General features: G+C 44.0%; 1 protein-coding gene across 2 annotated transcripts in view; it reads right to left on the minus strand.

Moving 5' to 3' along the window:
• Window positions 1–16,081, minus strand: part of ITGA9 (integrin subunit alpha 9) — a 350,116-nt gene that overhangs the window by 169,594 nt on the left and 164,441 nt on the right. For both annotated transcript variants that reach the window (XM_060308137.2, XM_030830131.3), the window contains exon 16: window positions 7,955–8,104. In XM_060308137.2, coding sequence (XP_060164120.1) covers window positions 7,955–8,104 — 150 coding nt within the window. The remainder of the gene's footprint in view (window positions 1–7,954; window positions 8,105–16,081) is intronic.

Consider the following 16,081-nt stretch of genomic DNA (forward strand, 5'->3'; position numbering starts at 1 on the left):
ACCTAACAACGATCCTTCTCAAACTCTTCCAAAAATTTGCAGAGGGAGGAACACTCCCAAATTCATTCTACAAAGCCACCATCACCCCGATACAAAAACCAGAAAAAGATATCACAAAAAAGAAAATTACAGACCAATATTCACTGATGAACATAGATGCAAAAATCCGCAACAAAATACTAGCAAACAGAGTCCAACAACATGTTAAAAGGATCATACACCATGATCAAGTGGGATTTATCCCAGGGACGCAAGGATTCCTCAATATATGCAAATCAATCAACGTGATACACACTATTAACAAATTAAGGAATAAAAACCATAAGATCATCTCAATAGATGCAGAAAAAGCTTTTGACAAAATTCAACACCCATTTATGATAAATACTCTCCAGAAAATAGGCATAGAGGGAACCTACCTCAACATAATAACGTTTATACATGACAAACCCACAGCAAACATCATTCTCAATGGTGAAAAAGTGAAAGCATTTCCTCTAAGATCAGGAACAAGACGAGGATGTCCACTCTCACCACTCTTATTCAACATAGTTCTGGAAGTCCTAGTCATGGCAATCAGAGAAGAAAAAGAAATAAAAGGAATACAAATTGGAAAAGAAGAAGTAAAACTGTCACTGCAGATGACATGATGCTATACACAGAAAATCCTAAAGATGCCACGAGAAAACTACTAGAACTAATCAATGAATTTGATAAGGTTGCAGGATACAAAATTAATACACAGAAATCTCTGGCATTCCTATATACTAACAATGAAAAATCAGAAAGAAAAATTAAGGAAATGATCCCATTTACCATCACAACAAAAAGAATACCTAGGAATAAATCTACCTAAGGAGGCGAAAGACTTGTATTCAGAAAACTACAAAACACTGATGAAAGAAATCAAAGATGACATAAACAGATGGAGAAATATACCATGTTCTTGGATCGGAAGAAGAAATATTGTGGAAATGATTATACTACCCAAAGCAATCTACAGATTCAATGCAATCCCTATCAAACTACCAATGGCATTCTTCACAGAATTAGAACAAAAAATTTTTACAATTCGTATGGAAACACATAAGCACCTGAATAGCCAAAGCAATCTTATGAAAGAAAAATGGAGCTGGAAGAATCAGGCTCCCTGACTTCAGACTATACTACAAAGCTACAGTAATCAAGCCACTATGATACTGGCACAATAACAGAAATATAGATGAATGGAACAGGATAGAAAGCCCAGAGATAAACCCATGCACATATGATCATCTAATTTACAACAAAGAAGGCAAGAACATACAATGGAGAAAAGACAGCCTCTTCAATAAGTGGTGCTGCGAAAACTGGACAGCTACATGTAAAAGAATGAAATTAGAACACTACCTAACTCCATACATAAAAATAAACCCCAAATCGATTAAGACCTAAATGTAAGGCCAGATACTATAAAACTCTTAGAGGAAAACATAGGCTGAACACTCTCTGACATAAATCTCAGCAAGATCTTTTTTGACCCACCTCTTAGAGTAATGAAAATAAAAACAAAAATAAACAAATGGGACCTAATTAAACTTAAAAGCTTTTGCACAGCAAAGGAAACCACAAACAAGACGAAAAGACAACCCTCAGAATGGGAGAAAATATTTGCAAACGAAACAACTGACAAAGGATTAATCTCCAAAATACATAAACAGCTCATGGAGCTCAATATCAAAAAAACAAACAACCCAATTAAAAAACGGGCAGAAGACCTAAACAGACCTTTCACCAAAGAAGACATACAGATGGCCAAGAAGCACATGAAAAGATGCTCAACATCACTAGTTATTAGAGAAATACAAATCAAAGCTTCAATGAGGTATCATTTCACACAAGTAAGAATGGCCACTATCAAAAAATCTAGAAACAATAAATGCTGGAAAGGGTGTGGTGAAAAGGGAACCCTCCTGCACTATTGGTGGGAATGTAAGTTGATACAACAACCATGGAGAACAGTATGGAGGTTCCTTACAAAACTAAAAATAGAACCACCATATGACCCAGCAATCTCACTACTGGGCATATACCCTGAGAAAACCATAATTCAAAGAGAGCATATACCACAATGTTTATTGCAGCACTATTTACAATAGCCAAGACATGGAAGCAACCTAAATGTCCATGGACAGATGAATGGATAAAGAAGACGTGGCACATATATACAATGGAATATTACTCAGCCATAAAAAGAAATGAAATTGAGTTATTTGTAGTGAGGTGGGTGGACCCAGAGTCTGTCATACAGAGTGAAGCATATGTATGGAATCTTAAAAAAAAAAAAAAAAGGTACTGATGAATCTAGTGGCATGGCAGAAATAAAGACATAGACACAGAGAATGGACTTGAGGACATGGGGTGGGAGGGGAAAGTTGGGGCAAAGTGAGAGTAGCATGGACATATATACACTACCATATGTAAAAGAGATAGCTAGTGGGAAGCAGCCGCATAGCACAGGGAGATCAGCTCGGTGCTTTGTGACGACCTAGAGGGGTGGGATAGGGAAAGTGGGAGGGAGGCTCAAGAGGGAGGGGATATGGGGATATACGTATGCATATGGCTGATTTACTTTGTTGTACAACAGAAACTAACACAGCATTGTGAAGAAATTATACTCCAATAAAGATGTATAAAAAAATAAGAAATAAAAATAAATTTAAAAAAACATGCTCTAGTCACTGACTCCATGTTATATACACTGTGCAGCTATTCCACCTGAACTAGACCATCAATGAGGGCAGACCCTGACTCTAAAAGATCGCCAGAATTTGCGCAACTATGTACCAACATGGGCTTTTAGTGCCTTTTAGTTGAAGAGACTAAGGCACTTAAATCCTAAAGTTACCTGGCAAAATGAAGAGTTTCAATGAGTTTATTCCTTCCTAGGAAAGAGGTTAGATGCTCTTTGTGGACCTGTCACATACATACAAGTTAAAAATCAGCTCTGCTTCCTAGAGTGGGCCTAGCTCTCAGAATCTTTCCCTTAAATTAAGCCAACATCTGGAAGACACATGGAGAAAGATCATTAAATTATTATTATTATTATTATTTTTGCCATAATCAGGAAAAGGAGTAAAGCAAGGATCATTCTCCCAGAATTTTTCTCAGGCTCCTGGACAATCTTCTCAATCTAAGGACAATATTTTTCTTTCATTTTAATTTCAACCAAAGAAATCACATGGTTAAAATAATAACCTCCTGCCACACACCTCCATATACTGAGTCCTCCTCTCAAGAGGAACCACTCTTACCCATGTCCATTTATGTTTCTTTTGATGATTATTTCCATATCTCTAGAAAATATACTGATACTACTGCTTCTTGATTTATCAGATTTAGACATTATCTCACTGAATTCCTTCCATGATAGACAAGAATTGAACTCACCTATATGAAGGCCCCCTCCCACCATCCACCTTCCTAATTTTGACAGGCAAATCGTTACTCTCAGCTCCTCTGCTGCACTGGTTCTCAAATGTTAGCTGCATCAGAATTACCTGATCAGCTTGTTAGAACTCAGATTGCTGGGACCCACCCATGAGTTTCTGATTAAAGGGTCCGGGGTGGGGTCCAAGAATTTTCATTTCTGACAACATCCCAAGGGAGTTTGATGCTGCTGGTTCAGCGACCACACTTTAAGAAGCACTGCTCTACTGGTAACCTCTGCAATTTTAAGTAATCACAACTTTTTCTTGTTTCATCAAGTTTTACAGTATCTTTTGGCTCACCAATTTAAAAGATTAAGACATTAAAACAACTTGTTTTGTTCTATTTTAAACTCTATACAGTAAAATTAAAGACATTTACACTATGTACTGTAACCATAACTGATTTGGCTTGACTGTAAATACTAACAACCAATAAATCATGTTGTCAATATGGCCTCTTGATTACTGTTCACAGAAGAGCCAAGACAAGTGTCATGATTACATATCTTCCTCTACAGGTGCAAAGTTAAACTACTAGAATACTCAACTTTTGCTTAAGGGAGAATGCTTCTAGTATTAAGGTCCTTCTCTTCCATATATTCTTCTATTTGCTTAAAATCCCACCACATTTTAATTTGTCTTATATTTGAACCATGACATATTGGCCATGTTTTTATTTTCCTGGGAATTTTTGACTGCCTTTATTTTTTCTTAACCATAGAAAAAATATATTCCATCTACACTGTATCCTGAATATTTGCTACTCTCTTGTCATTCTGCTATGGCTGGCTTCATTCTTCTTGAAGTTCATTGATCCCCTGTTCTAAACTGATCAACTGTGTTTTAGACTTGCTGCACAGTTGTAATCCTGGAATTTCTTGTCATTAGACTTCTAGGAGTTAGTTCTTACATCCCCCATATTGCTCCTTCTAATTGTCACCCTTGTTTTCTTGGAGTGCATCTCAGGTGATTTCCTTGGAAAGGCTACTAGGGATGTAAACTTTCTGCGTCCTTGCTTGTCTGAAAAATAACTTTATTTTGACCTCATACTTGACTGTTAGGCTAAGTATAAAATCCTGGTTTCAAAATCACTTTCTCTCAGAGCTTTGAAGCCCTTATTTCACATATGCTTTCTTCCAATCTTGCTAATAATTAGTCTTATGGACAACTTAGTGTGACTCTAATTATGTCGTTAGTGGACAAATATTCCTCACTACCACCATCCTGTACTCCTTGTCCTGGAAGCATTTAGAATTTTCCTTATGTGTTAGGAGTATTACCATTTCAAAATGATGTATCTAGGATATTTTTGGTTTATCCTGCTTGCAAGTCTGTGGGTCCTTTAAATTTAAAAAAGTGTCTCTCTGTAACTCTGGGAAATTTTATTACATTATCTCTCATAATGTTTTTCATTGTCTCTGTTTGCTTTTTCTGATATTCCTATTACTTGGATATAGGACCTTGCAGATTGATGCTTTAGCTCTTTTCTATTTGTCTTTTAGCTCTGCTTACTGGGAGATTTCTTATTATCTTCTACTACATTTTTGGCTCTGCATCCATATTGTTAATTTTCAAGAAACTTTTCCTTGTTCTTTCTTTCTTTTAAGAAGAAATAGAATTCCAATCACTTTCTAATGGATAGAATATATTCTTGAATCTCCTTGTGTTTATTACATAGAGTATAAATTGGTATTTAAGTTGTTATAATCTCTTCTATTCCTTAAAGAATTTATTTCCTTCTAAGTCAGTTATTCTGTAGGTGTATTTTGGTTTTTTTCTCCATGTACCACATTTCCCCTCAATTTCAGATTTCCTTGGTTGTCCATTCATTTTTAAGAATAAAGTAAAAGAGCTGATTGGAAAATCTGGGTGTTTGGGTGGATGGTGGGAGGGGAAGCTAGCTCTTACATTGGAGGCTCCAAATGCCAGAAGAAATAAGGCTTCCCCCTGGGGAAACAGCCCACCTACACTATCTCAACCAGTTTATTCAATTCTTTAGAAAATAAAAGGCCTGGCTTCTTGCTATTCTGCATGGCTGGAGTATGTAGGTGTGGGGACAGGGGCAGAAAGTCAACTCTTCCACAAACGAACCTTCACTTAACATCCCCCTTCCCTGTTTCCAGCCCCATTTCTCACTCCTGAACCCCTCTGAAACTGCTGGCCTGGCCGTGGCTACAGCCTCTCTGGACCCATGGGTGGACAGGCACCCAGCCCCTCCGTGTAGAGTGCAATGTTCACCCACCAACACTCTTCCTTCTTTACTCATTCCAAAAATCCCTGGACTCTCTCATTGGCTGATGCCCCTTCCCCAACAGCATTCATCTCCCTGTTCTGATTTACTCATTTATAATCACTATAATAGGGTCTCAGGAAGCACAGACATAAATATTTATGCTTGCTTGGCCATCTTGAACATAAGTGACCAAGAAGAGCATTTTCGTACTAATCTGTCCCTACATCTCTGCCTTTGATCAGGTTGCCTCAATCTAAAAATGCTAGTAAAGGTTCTAAGATGCTCTTCACTGAAGAAGGCCCACTTTGTGCCACTGATGGATTGGTAGAAATGAGAGTTGGGTTCATTGTAGAAGGGATGCCCAGGGCTAGCAAGATGCTCAACAGAGGAGGCCGCTACCTCACAGGGTCATTTCAGAGGTAAAACAAGCACAGGGTACCCTGAAATGATTCCCAGCACCCCAAGTTTGGACCACTCCCATAACCGAACTTTATTGGGCCAGCAAGATTCCACCTTAGAGAGCAAAGTATTAATAGGACGGGGAACTCATGATCTAGGAATTATCATAATATTCTGGTTTACTGGGTCCCCAGCCTGACCTCTTGGCCCAACTTCACTGTCAGGAGATGATACACACTTCTACTCCTCAGTCAAGGTAGGAGTCATCAGCTTCCTGTCCCGCCTCTTCATCTTATCTTCCTGTCTTCATCTTCCTCATGCCTCCCCTCTACCCTGCCCCACCACTTAGACACCCAGCATCCTCCTGGTCTCTCCCCTCACTCCCCCAGAGCCTTCTCCAAGTATCAGTGACCGGCTGGACATTCTGGCCACCCTACAGGTCACTTGTGTTTTGAAAGTTCATGTTTGACTTCAAAAGAAGCATCCAAAAAGGCAGTGTTGCCAGTAGGTTGTGTGTATACTTCTGCCCACATCCCTTTACAACTGCTGCCCCTCCCCCAGCTGATGTGCTACAGGCGGCTAACGGCTCACATCTGCAGCCTCCTCCAGAGAACTGTCCACAGCAGGGAGTCTCCTTCAAGGAGGGCTACACTCCCCTTCCATCCCCCACAGCCAGCCAATGGCTGACGAGTAAGGGGTACAAAAGGCCAGACCCTTCCCTCAAGGAGAGGATGGCTCTTTGCTGTAATTTATGCTCCAAAGCTCCCTGCCTCAGGCCAAAGCTAGACTTTAGCTGAGACCACATACTTGCTCACTCTTTCCCCATTCCTTACAGGGTTCTCTTAAGAGCATAGCTTCATTAGACCAAGTTGCTCCTAAATCCCCGTCTTAGGCTCTGTTTCTGGGGAACCTGACCCAAGACCACATGGGAGAGACTTTGGGAGAAAATGTGGTTCTCTGTGGTTCTATTTACAACTCTCATCTGCAAGGCGTGGGTCACTGATCTGCTAGTTTTCCCATAAGCTCAGGGCAGTCAGAACTGTGGAGCCTGGGGCTGGTGGGTGGTTCCATAGCTTTGCCCCACCCCACCCAGGAGTCTGGTTTAGCCAAAAAACAGTTTTGTCTGACCTTCCCCAGGTCCTGGATCTGTGATGATCTTGGGTGTTAAAGATTTAGAACCAGACTTGGGATCCCAGATTTCTTACATATTTCCTGCATCGTCATCAGCACTGTATATCTCTCAGATGACTCGGGGCAGACAGGCCAGTGATGCTGCACAGCGTTAGCTCATGGCTCACTCCTACCCTGTATGGCCTCGTACGGCCTGCACCCCACGTCACCCTGCAGCTCCTCCACACAGCAGCACAGTCCGGAATCTGCCGAGTCGGGGAGGGTGGTGAGAGCCTGTGCTCACAGTGCTCTGCCTTCCAAAGATCCTGAGCGGGGCATTCTCAGCTCAACCACCAATTCTAGCAAGAGGAAGTTCTTGCCTCTTCACCCCACTCATACTCCCATCAATAAAACATGTACTGTGTGTAGAGCACTCACTAGGTGCTGATCTGAGCTCTGGAAACAGTGTAGGAACAGGAGGCAAGTGCCTGGGCCAAGCAGCCAGCTCATGACCTCAAAGAGATCATCATTTTCTAATTGCTTGAGAATAGCCTCGATGAGTTTAAATCACGTGGTTGTTAGACACAAACCCCTAAATCATACATTTCATCATTTTGCAGATCGGGAAAGGGAGGCCCAGGAGGGGGTGTGGCTGGCCATGGGCTCCCAGGCCACCAGGGTCATTACTTCTGCATAGGCACCTGCCACCTGGGGTCCCAGCCGTGAGCTTTCAGGTTCTCACCTGATTCTTCTGGGCAATCTTTTGTCCCTTTTTCCAGCGGAGCACGGGGGTCAGGGCCGGCAGCTCCCTCTCCTCCTCTCCCATCACATGTTCACCCAGGCTGTAGGCGGCCTCAAACACGATGGGGCTGATGACGTCCTGCACTCTCCGCTGAAACAATAAACACACAGGCACGTGAGCGGCGGGCGCTGCTGACATGTGCAGAGCATTTCAACAGTTTACAAAGACCTTCCACATGGACTGCCCCGTGTGAGCCTCACAGCCACCCTTGTGTGGCTGGATTTTATTGCTTTCATATTTTAGATGAGGTAATGAGGCCGAGAGTGATGACTGTCCTGTCCAAGGTCACTCCGCTAATGAGCGGGGGCTTTCCCCGCTCTACCTCCCATGGTACGAAATCATCGTCTCTTTAGCATGTGGAAGACATTACCTTAGTCATCTTCCAAATATTCTTATAACCTAGTTGGCAGGCAGGCAAGCATCTGTACTCATAGTGCACTGCTAACCTTCCCATCCGTGGTGTTTTGATCATCAAAGCTCTTCTGCCTTGAGGTAAATATGGACTGTGTGTTAGGGCAGGAGACCTGAAGACACTGGGGCCTGGCATCTTCCCAGAGCTGGGCATCAATGGAGCCAGGGATGAACTCCGGCTTCTGGCCTGTGTTCTTTCCTTTGGAGCCCAGGACTTTAAGAGCCAAGGGAGTGATAGGTCCATAGTCACAATGAACACCTACAAGATGCCAGGCACTGCACTAGGTTTTCTAGAGCAGGGGTCCCCAACCCCTGGGCCGTGGACTGATATCAGTCCATGGCCTGTTAGGACCTGGCCACACAGCAAGAGGTGAGCAGTGGGCGGAGCTACATCTGCTGCTCCCCACTGCTCACATTACCGCCTGAACCATCCCTGCGCATCACCCCCGTCCGTGGAAAAACTGTTTTCCATGAAACCAGTCCCTGGTGCCAAAAAGGTTGGGGACTGCTGTTCTACAGAGACAAGCCACACGTTCAAACCCTGCAGCTGGGCTTATTCCCCACCATCGTATAATAAAAGGAAGATGAAGGCACAAGTTCCCCAGGCCACAAGGCTGAAAGGATTCTGAGTCACATCTGCTCAATCCTGGAGTTCTTGACCTTTCTGGCCCAGGTCTCACTGCCTCCTGGGTACTCTGGCCACCCCCTGGGGCTCAAAAGTTAGAGTTTGAGGAAGGAATAAAGCATCAGTATCCCTGCATCCCAGGCCAGCATGCTCTATGGAAGGTGGGCTTCCAAGGAGAGCAGGGTAAATCTCAGAAGTAGCACCAACGAGCCACTGCCTGCAGCCCCACTGCCTGCATCTGTCAGGAAGAGATGACGGGATGCTCAACAGAGGAGGCCACTACCTCACAGGGAGCTGGCAAGGAGGCAGGAGTGGGAGGCGCTAGGTGGGCAGGCAGAGGCCAACCAACCCCAAGGCCGTGAGCAGATCCAAGGACTTCACACTACGCTCCACATAAAGTCTGGTGGAGTTGGGAGCAGACTAGTGCTGTGTTCAAAACAGTAGAAAGTTTTAAAGTTCCCAAGAAGCACACAGTGAGGAGCTGGCTCTTACCCCACACCCTGGATACCCAGCGCCCCCTCCAGAGACAGACACGCCTGTCAGTTCCGGTTTATCCGTCCAGTCTAAGCACATGTGGGGAACTGGGGGCTTACAGCAAGCTGCACTTTGCCTTCCTCACTCAGCATGTACCAGTTCACCAGGGGGAGGTTAATGAAAGGGTCTGTGATCAAACAAGCTGGGGGGATACCAGGTTACACAGGTAAAGGGGTGTTTAGCCTCTTTTGTTTATTGTTTGTTTTTACTGCAACTGCCTCCCACAAAGAGTAGGATGGCCCCAGGTCTACCAGGGCGCAGGACCCTGTGTTTCCCTGGAGATCCTTGGGGCATGTACGTGGAGTGGAACATGCTCAGAGACACAGAAAATCTCCTGCAGCAGCCCAGGAAAGGAGATGGTGCCCAGGCCGGGGCGGGGAGGCAGACGGAGCTGCTGAATGTGGGCTGCGGGGGACAGATGACTCTGGGGTGGGAGCCTGAGTGACATACTCAGGAAAGCATTCAGCTGGGAATAGATTCAATCATTTATGTAAATAAAACACAGAACCTTTTGGGGGAGTGACAGGGGAGCCTCTGGATAAGCTACTTCCACAAAATTCTCTAGAACTTCACATTTTAGGAGCAGATCTTTAATGCTCCTGTCCTTTCTGTGAGCAAAGCACACACCTGGGATCCAGATCCCCTCCGCCTACTGACCGACTCTCCTAAACAGAATGTAAATACTGCATGGGCACAGAGAACAGTGAAGGAGTGCAATCTTAATGTTTTCACAGATAAATGCTTCAGTGTTTCTTTAAGGGTGACTGCCTTAAGATTTTGCATTTAAATCCTTCATGCCGAAATAAGTCAGTTATTACACGCTGTTACTCTTGTGGGAGGAACTGAAGATGGGGGTGGGGAGGCAGAAGCCACGGAACATTTCCTGGCTACCACATGTATTCCAGAGACTGGGCCAACCTCCTCCCAGACATCCTTTTACTTAATCTGCACCACACCCAAGCTGGTAGATTGTTGCTCCCATTGTACAGATGAATGCAAATAAACTGTGCTCCGTCCCCAAACCAGTAAGTGGTGGAACCGGACTCATTCTTAGAACCAGAAGCAAAACTGCTTTCCTTGAAGCCCATGAAATACTGTTTAAAAATCATCCCAATTGCTTTAGGTTCTGACATCACCCTGAAATATTACCTATCTACTTAGGAGGATACATGGCAAGGGGAAGGAAATGTTCCTCATACAAGGAAGAATGTGAGTAAATGACAAATAACTAAAGAAACAGGGACTTGAAGGGAGGGCTGTTTCTAAATGTGTAGTCATTCTGTGTCTTAGTCAGGGCACAGCTATTTGGGGTGAGTAATGAATTGTGACACCTAGCGGTACAGACGCTGTGCTCTGACACTGACTGCATGAACCAGTTTTAACTATGATGTTTGAGAAACACCTTCTTATGACGTGTCCAGTAGCTCTGGGCAGAGGGGGCCTACCCCACACTGAGCCATGGGTGGAGGCAGGGGAGGACACAGCAATTAGAAACAAGCCAGCAGGGCTTCCCTGGTGGCGCAGTGGTTAAGAATCCGCCTGCCCTGGTGGCCAGAGGTGCAGGACTACAGGGCTCATGGCAGAATAGGGTCAGCAGGATGCCACTCACACTTCAGCTGGTTGCCCAGTATATAATAGGACTTTTCTCACATCTCCATTTCTTTTAGCCTTTTGATTGCCATCCTCAATATTCTTCCAAGGCAATTCTGGAATAAACACATTATGAAAAACTGGGCCTTTTTTAATTCCAGGAATCCCAAAGTCAACCCAGCAGCATATCAGGACTAGATGTGATTTCAAGTAAATCCTTTGAAGGGTAGATAACATTGCCTCAGGCTTTCAGGGAAGCTGTGAAGACAGTGGAGGTTGCAGCACAGGAAACAAGGGAGCAGTGGTACTTATAGACATTGGTTATCAGCCACCATGGGATCTGTAAATTCCAAGATACTTCTGGGATATGCATATTCTCTGTGCATATAGATAAACCAGGTTTTGGCAGCCTGGGGGCAGCCATCTGACAGAGATGCAAGTGCTGGCTGCTGGGAGAGCAAAGGGGCTGTGATAGTATCTGTTATGCCACAGTTTATATAACTGTAAGTATATACGCTTTCTTTTCAGTTGTCTTTTCAATAAATATATCTCCTTATTTAAAAAAATGGGCCACGGTGACTTTGCTTGAAGAGCTATATACTGTGGTGACATTATTATGGCCTTCTTACGCTACTACCTTTTCTCTGTAGTCCTTCTTGATCTCACATTCATAATATTGAGAAACATATCTCAGGAGGCCTGATGGTTTTTTTTTTAGTTAATTAATTATCTACTTTTGGCTGCGTTGGGTCTTTGTTGCTGTGCGCGGCCTTTCTCTAGTTGTGGCGAGCGGGGGCTACTCTTCATTGCGGTGCGCAGACTTCTCATTGCGGTGGCTTCTCTTGTTGCAGAGCATGGATTCTAGGCACGTGGGCTCAGCAGCTGTGGCTCGCGGGCTCTAGAGCGCAGCCTCAGTAGTTGTGGCTCACGGGCTTAGTTGGTCCGTGGCATGTGGGATCTTCCCGGACCACGGCTCAAACCTGTGTCCCCTGCATTGGCAGGCGGATTCTTAACCACTGCGCCACCAGGGAAGCCCCGATGATGTTTTTTAATTTACTAGAAGATATCTTCTGATAACCCCGGGCACAAAGACTGAACTAACATCTGGATGGATGGATGAGTTAACATTTTTTTGACTAAAAGATCCAAAAGATAGGGCAGGATCAATGAGATAGGCTGATCATATCTGAGAGGCCCAGTGGTTTATCAATATCATTTTCTTTCTTGGCATATCTCACTAAGCTCTGATACAAATTACTTAAGGTTTAATACGATGTCAAATTTATGAGTCTCCTCTAGAATATTAATTTATATGAAGTCACTGAATCATACAGTTTTGAAGTTAGAAGAAACTATGATGTTACTTAACTCAATCCTCTCATTTTAAAATTGAAGAACCCATAGTTGAAGAGATAAAGTATCTTCCCAGGAAAGTGTAGATTTAAAAATACGAAGGATGTTACTTTTGCTCAATTATTGCTCAATTATTTGCTCAATTATTTCCCTGACCCTTCTTCATTACATGCTATTCAATTTTAATAGTGTTCCCCTCTGTCTTCCTGCAATGTGAATATGTTTTTATATGGTAGGCACTTATGGCTGTATCAAAAAGAAAGTTCAAATCGTGTTTCAAGTGGCTGTGCATTATGTTGTAGCTTATACAGTTTTCTAGAGTATATTTTAAAAATTCCTTCTTATTCCATATTAGCTCATATGGTAGTATAAGATTGATCATTTGATTTTCTAAGTGGGTATAAAATTTTAAACATATACAGTGGTTCTAAGGAAAAGTACTTTTTTTTTTCCCTTCAGAATTGTTCTTCATAGTGGTATGTGATCAGGAAGGCAAAAAATCTCAAATTTCTAAACAGCATACATGCACAAGAGGTCACAGTTAAGGTTACCTTTGGAGTTCTAATTCTGAATTTCCTGAATTTTGTGGGTTTAAATCACAATTTTAATGTTCCATTAATGCAAATTGCTTTTTTTTTTACACTGAATTGTGTATGTCTTTTATTCTGCACTAATGGACATTGTGTTGATTTCTGTGACTATCAAGGAGAGTTCAATATTCTGGTAAAACTCTTTTTAGTTAATGTTTTATTTTTTAAATCCTTTCTTGAGTTTGACTAAGACAATTTAAAAGCTTTTCTATCAATAACTAATTTTATTTTATAAACACAGAGCAATATGGTTTTGTATATTTAAAATTAAAATGTGCCTTCTGAAAACTTTGAAAAATTAAAAAAAAAAAAAAGAAGAATCCACCTGCCAATGCAGGGGACATGGGTTCAAGCCCTGGTCCGGGAAGATCTCACATGCTGTGGAGCAACTAAGCCTGTGCGCCCCAACTACTGAGCTGGTGCTCTAGAGCCCACAAGCCACAACTACTGAGCCCACATGCCACAATTACTGAAGCCTGCGCACCGAGAGCCCATGCTCTGCAACAAGAGAAGCCACCACAATGAGAAGCCCACTTGCCGCAACTAGAGAAAGCCCACGTGCAGCAACGAAGGCCCAACACAGCCACAAATAAATAAATAAATAATTTTTTTAAAAAAGTCAGTTTAAAAAGAAGAAAAAGAAACAAGTCAGCACCCCAAAAAGGACAGCCCCTTCTCCCCACACTGTGTTTGCTTTCTTTTATCTGAGCTGCAAAGGAAAAGTAGCAGCAACATTTCGTGGTTTCCTTTGTATTGTTGGAAGTGTGGCCTCTCTCAGCCCAGCACTGCAGTGAAATGAAGGGACCCCTCAGGATGGAGAAGGAGGTTTAGGGGTTTGGGCAGAGGCTCTAGTTGCTGACGTTTTACTGCTTAAAAATATTCACCACTACAAACAGCAGCTTCCCAAGCTGAACACACTTACTTATGATAGACCAAAAGCCAATAATCCACCTTTTCCTGCTAAAAATCTACTGTACCCTCCTTTTCTGAAAAATGAAAGAGGCTGCACAGAGAAGAACCTTCAGACTGGCGGCTGAGGTTTTATAGGGAACTTGACATATGTGCAATTTGAAATTTATTGGGTGCTTACTTTATGCCAGGCAATGTGCTGGGCCCCAGGGAGATGGAGATGAAAGACCTTGGAGGAAACAGGCAGGCAGTGACAACCTAGTGCAACATGTACTAGAAGAGAGGCGGCTCTGGGAACACAAACAAGAGCACCTGATTCAGACTGCAGGTTGGCGGGCTTCCCAGAGGAAGGGAAGTCCCTGGGCTCAGTCAGATGACAGAAGGACATTAGTCAGGGGGCAGGCATGACCGGTACACACAGCAGGGGGGAGAGGGCATGGGTGTCCAGTGGATTACATGTGCTCCCCAAAGGTGGGACAGTCAGGTTAGTTGGCAGGTGGGAGGGGAGAGGAGGCTGAAGCAGAGACGAGATTTCACGGGGACTTAAAGGGTATGTGGATTTCAACCTAAAATCTAGGGAGAGCTAGATTTTAGGTAAGGCAGCAGGGTAACGTAATGCAAGAGACTGTGTTACAGAAAAATCCCTCAGGTTTCTCGGATGGATGGGGGTGAGATTGGAAGTAGGAAGGCTGTGTTGTAGAAAGATCCCTCTAGCTGTAGCATGGAAGTGGATTGATGGGCGGAGGTCTGGGGGTGAACAGTCTAATAGTGGGGTTCACAGGAAAGATGGAGAGAGCCTGGGCCAGGACACAGGAGGGGGATGGGGAACGGGAGGGAGGTGAGGCTGACTCAGGAAGAAGAGATGCTGCGGCTTGGTGACTGGAGGTGGGGGATGAGAGAAAAAGAATCATGGAAGGTACCCCAGTGTTCAGCTCAGGTGAGTGAGTGGACCTGGCAGCCCCTCATCACCATGGGAAACCAGGAGAGGGAACAAGTGTGCAAGTTGTTTAGGTGTGAACATACTAAGGTTTGTTACAACACAGAAATCCTCTTCCTGTCTCCAAATGCCAACTCCACAAGCAATCTCCCAGAATACACTGATCTGGGCCTAAAACCTCATGCTACCTTTTCTCTTCCACAAAACTGCTCCCCTGCCCCAGCGTCCAGGGTAAGCCTCCCCAGCACTGGCTCATCCAGACCTACCACAGACCCTCTGTCTACACTTTGAGCTCATCCACCCGTCCTCCAGGGACAAGCTTTGCCCTTCAAACCACACTATTCTCCTCCCTCGGTGCACCTCACACGCAGAGCTGTTCTGTTGGGGCCCCGAGGGAGGACTGCAGGGCCAGGGAGGGTCTGATGACAAGAGGGAGAGAGACCCTTAGGGAAACGCGGTTGAGTACCCCCATTCCTTCACGGGGAGTCCCGGCTTTTCCTTCTCATTCATTAGCTTGCCTGTGAAATCGAAGTAACTCAGATGGAACACCCAGCAGGGGAGGCTCGTGACAGGCAGGGGCCACCCACTCAAGGGTTCCACCAGAGGAGGGGTCACTCTGCCCTGTTATCCTAGGGCATCTAGGCCGTTGTGAGGGTCAGAAGCCCAAAAGTCTTCTGTCTCCTTTACTTGTGGAAACAGGGAATTTTCCCTGGTGAGTATAAGCCTCAAATCACGGACCCCCACCCACCTGGCCAAGGGAAGATATGCCTCACTATCCGGTGGACTCGATTCCAAGCCCCATGTAAGCAGGACCCGAGCACCGCGCACCCCTCGACCAGCCACGTGAATTAGAAACTGACCTCATGCTGCTTTTCTCCAAGAAATGAAGGGTTTTTATCCTCCTTAGCTAACTAGCAGCTACAGAGGTAAACTAAATGAAAACAGGAAAGGAGGACCTTACTTTATATTTGCAAATAACACAGAAGGCCGCAAATAAGCAGCTAGCATTAAGCCAGATAATCGGTTTAGGAAAAAACCCTCTAAGGGCTTTTTAAAGATGCCTCAGTATTTTTCTATTTTCAAACATGTGATCTTTTTGTCCCCTCCCTCCTGTATCC

This window comes from Globicephala melas, chromosome 11 (assembly GCF_963455315.2).
Source record: "Globicephala melas chromosome 11, mGloMel1.2, whole genome shotgun sequence".
In the NCBI taxonomy this organism is placed as follows: Eukaryota; Metazoa; Chordata; class Mammalia; order Artiodactyla; family Delphinidae; genus Globicephala; species Globicephala melas.